This window comes from Zeugodacus cucurbitae, chromosome 2 (genome assembly GCF_028554725.1).
Source record: "Zeugodacus cucurbitae isolate PBARC_wt_2022May chromosome 2, idZeuCucr1.2, whole genome shotgun sequence".
Classification (NCBI taxonomy): Eukaryota; Metazoa; Arthropoda; class Insecta; order Diptera; family Tephritidae; genus Zeugodacus; species Zeugodacus cucurbitae.
The window spans coordinates 75,672,160-75,681,413 of record NC_071667.1 but is presented as its reverse complement, the minus strand read 5'-3'; the positions used below and the strand labels follow the sequence as shown (position 1 = coordinate 75,681,413).

Sequence of the window (9,254 nt, the reverse complement as noted above, 5' to 3'; positions counted from 1 at the left end):
TTTAATTATATAATTGCAATTTGTTAATAAATTATATAAGGTTGCTCTTTAATATACTAACTTTACGGTTATACTAAGCAAATTGGTTCACCTAAAATTTGGTAAATGCTCTCTGTGGATTTGTATCGGTTAGTTGTTGCTCAGCCAAGGGTTGCCAAGCTGTTTCAAATAATAATAGTAATTAATAATAATATCTAAAATTATATATTATGTTTCATTATTAGCATTTGTGTTTAATAGATTTTTTAGTTTGATTATACCGCTTCTTAAAAATACACTTGTACCAATATAAAAATTCCTGTTCGGTGTTCTCAGTTAGTTTTAATAGTAACCTGAAACATTCTGTTGCGGAGATTGTTTTTAACCATTATTTATTTTTTTTTTGTTTTAGTTTTTTGTAATACTTTATTTTAGGCCAGTGCTGTTGTAAGCGAATGGCAAAAGAATGCATAACTCAAATAAAATTTAACAGTAGATAGCTCGTTAAATACTGACAACTGTTTAGAGAGACGTTTTAACAGTTACAGCACTATCTTTTAAGTAACCTATTGCTTAACCAATTTCTTATTTAAGCTTGCATTCTTTTACCACTCGCTTACAGCAGACCAGCGCTATATCATCACTATTAATTGTTGCTTTTGTGTGGGTTCTATGTAGTTACTAGTTTCAGTGGGTTTTATAAAACGCTTGCGCTAATTCTTTAAGTTAACTATTTCGTTCGCAATTATTTATATATTTATTTTTTCAAATTACTTGTTTTCCTACTTTCAATACCATTGCATTATCGTCTAACAGCTAAAACTTTTCATTACCATAATCTTCAAGCCTTTCTGCGTTATTGTTTTATTGTTCTAAGATTGTTTCTTGAATTATTTGCATTTTTTTGTTTCTTCTTTGTTTAATTGTGCTTATTTTTTATTTAATTACATATTTTGTTGTTTTTTTGTTTGCTTTTGTAACTAGTTGTTAACTATCAAATCACTAACTATTTGTTATGTTATTTAGTTATTCACTTTTTTAATTGAAATTCTATTTGTGTTGAAATTGGAAAATTCTATATTTAAAGCAGCAAATATCGGTGAGTTGCTCCGACACAGTATTCCTTTTTGTTTTCTAATTGATAACCACTTTTACAAACAGGCATATGCTATATTTAAATATACCATTTTAATATGTTCTTTATACTTTTTTCAGGAAAGGAAATTTTGTGAAACTGTTTTTAAATTAATATTATATTATTGTTTGGTATAAAAAACATAAAAAAAAAATATTTTTTTTATCACTTTCCAATGCTTCTTTATGTTCCAAATGCAATTATTATAATTGTAATTAATTATGACGATCAAATAAATAAGAGAAAAAAATGTTGGTGCGTTGAGCGCTCAAAAGTATACCATAAGTTGGTATTGGCTCCCAAATATATGCAAGAAATGATGAAATACTTGTTTAAAAACATTGGCAAAATATAATTAATTTTAAGGAATAAAAATAAATCAAAAATAAATAAAATATGGATGAAGTTCAAAGACAAATAATTTATAACCTCACTAATACTGATTAAACACAATTTAACACAATAGAACAATATAATATGTATATGTGACCTGATCTACGGAAAGGGGGCTTAGGTGTCAAAAAATCAATTTTCACTCCCTTTTCGTAGACCAGGTCACATATAGAGAATGAGCTATTTTCAGTTCCAAAAATAATTTTTTTCTTTTTTTTATAATTATGGGCAATGACTTAAATAAACTTAAGTTTTTTAACAAAATAAAATATGAATTAAATAAATAAAAATTTAATTTTTAATCAAATTAAATAAAAAAATACAAAAGAGCATTTATTCGAATATTAATAATACTAATCAATATTAAATGATAAAAATCAAATTAAAATTGAAAACAAGACAAAATTAAATTAAATGAAATTAAATAAAAAAATATTGAAACAATAAAATATAATTTTAATTTTTAATCAAATTAAATAAAAAAATTATAATATTACTGTGTAAAAAAATATAAAAGAGCATTTATTCGAATATTTACTAATCATTATTAAATGATTAAAATCAAATTAAAATTGAAAACAAGAAAAAATTAAAATAAATTTCAATTAAATGTTAAATTAAATTAAATGAAATTAAATAAAAAAATATGAATTGTGTTAAAAAATATGAGGGAGCATTTATTTGAATTTTTACTAAGTATAATATTAAACATACATAAATTCAAGTTATATAAATTTTTTTCAGCAATCAAATCAAGTTCAAACTCCAAGAAGCATCGGTTAGTAATTGCCAACTTTTTTTTTCTGAGAAAGCTTTGATATACAATTTTATATTTATTACTAGTCCAACCATTGACTAGTGTATAACTAGTGTGTTTGCATAAAATATGTCAAAATAATTCGTATTCGTATACATCATCAATACAAATTCGTCGTGCTGCGCCTGTGTGCGAGCGCATTATTAATTATAACACTGCTTCACTTGCTGTAGTTGTATTTGTTGTAATTACTATTATACTTATTTATAATTAATTTTCACATAAGCAAATCACATTGTCGTTCATTATATCATTACTCAAGCTTTTACAATATTCTTATGCATGCTGTTTACATTCTCCATAGTTCTCATGTATATTAATTAATTATTTAAAATTATAGCAAAGCAGCAAAAAAAGTTTTCATATTACTATAGCTAGCAAAAAGTAATAAGCCAAATTTTCAAGTTTTACATTTGATAAGCAAAATAATAGCTGAATTGTCTCGCTTCAATTTCCAATTACGACACATAATATTTTTTGGTTCATAGTTTTCTTTTTCATTTTTAAAACCTCTTTTCGCTGTTTGAGTTGACAATTATTGTTATTGTAATCACACCAATTCATTGAATATTTCATTTTACAAGATTTTTTTTGTTTAGAAAATTTTGTACTATTTTAAAGAATTTTATTTGAAAATACTTATATAAAGTTAGAAATTTTTTTTTTTTTTACAAAACAATGGGATTTCGATTTATTTGGAAGAAAATATATTTTCATTAAATTTGTATATATTTTTAGAAAAATTTACTTCGTTATTTGAGGGCTTACTGTATCAAGAACTTAAATTTTTTATATATAAATTTTTTTGAAATTTGATAATTTTAACTTCGAAATCGATTGTACAAACATACATGTATATACTTTCTCTGCGCCAAAACATATGCAATAAAATACGATTAATTTTATTTGTACACAAATTGTTTATATCATATATATGTTTTAGCCAAATTTCACTGGGTCAAGCGCACCTCATTTAATTTGAATTTATGAGAAGCGAATTTCCGAATTATGCAGCGTTTAAACCAATTAAAATTAATTTCATATTTAAAAATTAATATACACATGTAAAAAGTATTTTAAAGTCGGTTCGTGAAATAATTTAAAAAAAAAAAAATATTGTAAAATAAAATTTTTTAATACGCCGGCCGTGATAAGCCAGGAAGTGGACTCAAAGAAATTAAATCGGAATCAAAGTTGCCTAAAAGTAGGCAATATGTTATTTAAATGTGGCTGTTAAAAAATATTTATGCATACATAAATTATTTCCAGCACATTGAGTATTTAAATCATATGTAGTGTTACGTGAATTACTTAAGGTACTTAAGAACATTCGTGTAGTAGAGTTTGTAAATTAGTATCGGCCTATGAGAGCATAACATTCACATCCACATATGGCAATATGTTAAAGTAGCTCAAGTGGAGTTAAGTTAACGTAACGCAACTTAACGTAACACAAGTTAACGTCACGTAACGCAAGTTAACGTACTGTAACTTAACGTAATGTAATTCATGTTAACTTGCCTTAACTCAAATCAAGTTAACGGCACGATAAATTAACACAAATCAATTCAACGTAACGTTCCTTAGCACAACGCGAATTACGTAACGTAACTTAACATAAAGAAAATCAACGTGACGTGACTTAACATAATACAAGTTAACACAACGTAACTTTATATTATGCAAGTTAACGTAACGTAAAGTTAATGTAATGTAACTTAACAAATGCAAGTTAACGTAAGGACTTAGAGCTCGATTAAGCCACTTTAACAAATTGCCATAGATTGTATAGTACAACTCACTTTATATGGTATTTAAAAATTGAAAAATTACATAATTTAGCAAAAATTTCCCACAATTCATTATGTTCTTAAAACTCTCCAAATGACAATACATTTTTCGTTTTATTAATAATACAAAATATCTTTATGTATTGTTTTAATGATCATGAAAAATCACTACAATGCTACAGTGTTCCTACTGCATTACTAAAAAATAGAAAAAACTTTTTTTATTTAGCCTAAATTAGTAATTAATATATAAACGCTGGTAAGGATGCACTGGTAAAAGTCTAAATTTAATACTATGTAGTAAGTGAAAAATGGAATACTAGTTTTACAGTTTTTTTTTGCCTAAATGAAATTTTACGTAACGGTAAATTAATTATAAATAATAGTAGATTTGTGTAAAAATCCAGTTTGAAATTAGGTTTGTCACATTTTTTGTTTCCTTTTTTTACATTAAAAAAAACAACAATTCGAATACAAAATGTAATTATACTGGCGGCTTAAAATACGAAAAAAAAAATAAAAAAAATTAAATCATATTACTTCATTAGTTTATAAGCAAATGCAAACACATTTTGGTTAACTTAAACATTACGATACACAAAATTGTGTAAATGCTTTAAAAACGAAATTGAAAAAATGCTAAAGAAAATGTTATGTTATAAAATAGGTGAATAGTGCCATCAATATGTATGCAATTAAATAAAAAAAGCTTTGGATTAGGCATACGTTTAAGTGCAGAATATTGGAAAAGAAACATATTTCATTGCTTCTGGTTTAATTGCTTATGTTTTTGCTTTTAACTGGAAGTTAGTGTTGCTGAAACTATTTTCACATTTTCATTCAATATACTATATATCTGTTTATATATATCTATATATAATTTCATTGATTTTTGACACCTAAACTTATTCGCTAATTGTGCGAATAACACAATTTCTGTTAGTATGTATGCAACTTACATAACATTTCAATTGAATTCAATGCAAATATTTTACGATTTTCTGCTATTACTCGTACCAGTTTTGTTTGTTCAATACTTTTTGTTAATTGAGTACCTATTTTTTTACACTTTTAATAAATAATTTGATTGGAGCAAGTATACCTAAACATATTTTCTTTTTTTATATACTAAATGCTCTACACCCTTTTGTTATGCAACCGTGTTTAATTTGTTTTTGTTTGTTTACTTGTTTAAGTGTGTGTCGTGACTACGGACACCTGACAGTAGGGACACTCCGTCACCGAACAGGCGCATGAATCACAAAGTATAAAATGATTACATGGTTCCAAAGTGACCGTACGATTGTTCTCCTCACATTTCATGCACTTCTTTGCATTCTCCAAGTATAAAACCTTTTCGACCTCCTCCAAATCGGTGCGCAATTTTGACTGTAAATGAGATCGGCACCATAAATATGCCATATATTAATGAGTTGTAAAAGTGAATTATTATAGCGGAAAATAATACCTGAAGTTGTTTTAGTTTTTGTATCGACAAATTGCGTAATTCGGTAGACAAATGTAGCTGTGTTTGCGCTAAATCATAACGCTCCTTCCATTCGATGGCCTCCTGCTTGGCTTTGTCACGTTGTAATTCCGTTAAATTTAACTGTAAAGTGACAAACAAATTTATGATAATTTTGTTTATTTAAAAATATAAAATATAAAAAAATATATATACACATAAAACATTAAAAACAATATATATATGTACATAAAACATTAAAAATATATATATAAAAAATTAAAAAAAAACACATAAAATATTATACATAAAAATTAAAAAAAAATATACATAAAAAAACAAAAATTAAAAAAAAATAAAAAATTAAAAAAAATTATATAAAAAATTAAAAAAAAAACTACATAAAAAATTTAAAAAAAATACATAAAAAATTAAAAAAAATTATATAAAAAATTTAAAAAAAAAACTACATAAAAACTTTAAAAAATACATAAAAATTAAAAAAAAAAAATACATAAAAATTTAAAAAAAATACATAAAAATTATATAAAAAATTAAAAAAATACATAAAAAATTATATACAAAATTTAAAAATATATATAAAAAAAAACAATCTATAAAAAATTATAAAAATATATAAAAAATACATAAAAAATAAAAAAAAAATATATAAAAAAATATATAAAAAATATATAAAAAATTATATAAAATATTTAAAAAAACTATATAAAAACTTAAAGAAATATTACATAAAAAATTAAAAAAGAATATATATAAAATATTCTGAAATGTTCATACTACATACTTACTAACAATACAACAACAGCTATATTAACTAATTTATATACACATTTAATTTAAAGACAAACTCTACCTTTCTAGCGGTCTCATCATTTCGATTTGTTAGCTTAACAATTTGTGAATTTTTTGTCATCAATTCATTTGATAAACGATTAACATCGGAATTATTTTGATTCTGCAATGATTGCAGTGAGAATGCATTCTTAGTGGTTGTCAAAGTGTTATCAAACAACATATTGCCAACAGAACTACTGTTGATGTCATCACGTATTGAGTTTAATTCGGAAATTCTGCAAACAAACAAATTATTAAATATGCGATTAACACACAAAGAATTGCACAATTACCTAACGGAGGGACTTATTGATAAACCATCAGCAAAACCGGGCGATATGATGCGCGATGGGAAAAACAAGCTGCTGCTGTCATTCTGCGTGGCCGCTGAGAGTGAATTACTTAATTTATTTGTATTGGAACCGCTATAGTTAAATGCATCTGATACGCTGAATAGGTTGTTATGACTGGTTGGGCTGTATGTTAGCGAGTTGCTTGGAATGTTCACGGAAAAACCGGCTGAATTGTAATCTAAATTGTTAAAATGTGAAAAAAAAAAATATTTATAGTTTTGCAGCGTATGCTCGCTAGAAAAATTTCCGACAAACTTACACTCACCGTTCATGGAGTTATTTAGCGTAGAATTAGGAATGTTAATTGGCGCCGAGGAACGTGATAATAAACTAGAGTTGGCCAAACTGGCAGAGAGCGCATTGTCACGCAATTCATCCATAGGGCAAGCTAAAATTAGGTCCAAAGAAAGTAAATACAAAATAAAAATCAAACAGGTGTCTGCACTCACGTTCAACATGTGCGAATGCACAGAATACGCTACGTGGACAGTAGCCAGCTTGTTGTACATCATTACATTTAGTTGACTTGTAAATTTCCGGATGAAATTGTTGCTCGGTACGTGTGTGACAATATTGACAATTGTCGCCGGCCTCACAATTACCAGGCTCACCCCACTCTTCGCCATGCTTGACATTTGGGCATGGTGTAGATCTGTATGTAATGAAGGATGAAGAGAAAATATCATTAATAAATACCGATAGATTAACAAACTTCTCAACCACACCTACCTATATTTAAATTTGCGTGGACTTCGTCGCTTATCCTTGCTATTGTGGTATTGTGGACAAGCGTAACCTTGACGGCAAAGTCGCGGTGGACGTTTACATGGTTCCGTCTTGTAATTCGTCAACACGTAGTTGGTGTCCTGCCATTTGGGATCCTCATTCATTAGATTGCGTTCTTTATCTAGTGCATTTTGTGCATTTGTACCGTCGAGTGCCAGCTCGGCATTTTGCAAGGACTCCAGTTCCTTAATATCATATACCGGTGGACGTTGATCCTGTATGCCATGCGCAAAAGCACAATGATGTCCATTTTTAACGCAATAACCACGACTATCTGTGTCATGTACACACATACAAGTTTTATAGTAACGCAAGTGGTAGCGTCGCTCAGTATCACCGGCGGTACGATGTAGAAATGGACAGCTTAAATGAAAATTAAAATATGCATAAATTAGTTCCAATTAAAAAATAGTAACAAATTAAATAAAAAAAAAAACAAGTTTAACAAGCAAAAAAAATACATAGTTTCAGCTGATTAGCGGCGCTTAGGAAAAAGCAAAACAATATATTTTTTTTGTAACACAATCTTTAGATATCAATTTATATTTATTTGTATACATAAATATACACTGTAATATTTATCATGCTTGCTGTAATAGAACACCTCCCAAGCGCACGCCTATGCCCATATTTATTTACATTTTGAAGTGGTATCGAGTTTGTTTCTACGAAAAATAAGGGAATGTCCACAATAAACATAAAAGCGAAAATGTGAGACAAAGACAAAGAGAGTGATACAAAAGAAGTAGAATTGAAGTAAAACATAAACGAATTTGCATCAAAAACACAAAATAGAGCTAAACACACAACAAAAATAAAACAAAAACAAAGAAAACAAACATAAAAGCAATGACTGATAATGACGAAAGCAAAAAGGCAAATGTTAGGGATCTGTATAAAGCCAAAAGGTGTAGGAAATAATGGAAACGCAATTTCTCTAACTGGCTGCAAATGGGTGGGGGAGCAGGATATTAGCGTATGTTGCACAGTCTAAACATTGGCTACTGCTTGCAAAGCAATCTTAAAGAAAAAAAATTTAATTTGGGAAATACTTACTCATCACCATCCGGACATATGCCTGTAGTTTCATCATATTTGGTGCAATAATTATCAGCACTATAATTGAATGTTCCATCCCGTTTGCGGACAGGGCGACGGCGGCGTTGATTTTGGAAATGCCAATTGAAGCATACAAATGGTCTATGTTGGTTACATTTGTGTTGCAGAAAAGACTGACACTGTTCGACGCGAAATTCCTTTAAGTACCTGGAAGACACCACAGCGCACAAAATGTTAATTAAATATGTAGCAAATGATTTCGTTATATTGTTGAACACTTATAAACACAATTTATCAAATTAATTCATTTTATTTACGTGTAATGATTTGGTTTTTCTTGTTGTGTAGAAAGGAGCAATTTACTTGCTTCATTCGCCATTTTGTCACTTTTGAAATGCGCAAAGCGTAGAGAACAAAAATGAAGCGGAGCAGAAATCACCGCAAAGATGGCAATTAGGCGAGAGTTGCCACGTTTTTCAGCAATTGCGTATTTCTAATAAGATTTTAACAATTGTTTAACTAAAACTTATTATTAACTTAAATATTCATAAACAATTAGATATAATTTAAAAACAAAACACTGAAATCACGGCAGACATTACCGTTATTTGATTATTTTATT

The 9,254-nt window shown here is 27.6% G+C and overlaps 1 protein-coding gene across 3 annotated transcripts; it reads right to left on the bottom strand.

Moving 5' to 3' along the window:
• Positions 1 to 4,209: 4,209 nt before the first annotated feature.
• LOC105211374 (RING finger protein unkempt) lies at positions 4,210 to 9,101 on the bottom strand. Of its 3 annotated transcripts, none has more exons than XM_011182768.3 (9): positions 8,950 to 9,101; positions 8,630 to 8,839; positions 7,517 to 7,936; positions 7,237 to 7,439; positions 7,047 to 7,175; positions 6,728 to 6,965; positions 6,454 to 6,670; positions 5,583 to 5,723; positions 4,210 to 5,503 (listed from the first exon to the last, which is right to left on the bottom strand). In XM_011182768.3, exons 1-9 carry the CDS (start codon positions 9,009 to 9,011, stop codon positions 5,306 to 5,308), a joined length of 1,818 nt encoding a protein of 605 aa, XP_011181070.1. In that variant the 5' UTR covers positions 9,012 to 9,101; the 3' UTR covers positions 4,210 to 5,305. The 3 variants fall into 3 exon arrangements, with proteins under 3 accessions (XP_011181070.1, XP_011181071.1, XP_028895493.2); XM_011182769.3 differs by having other exon boundaries at positions 7,053 to 7,175; XM_029039660.2 differs by having other exon boundaries at positions 6,728 to 7,175.
• Between the last annotated feature and the right edge of the window lie 153 nt (positions 9,102 to 9,254).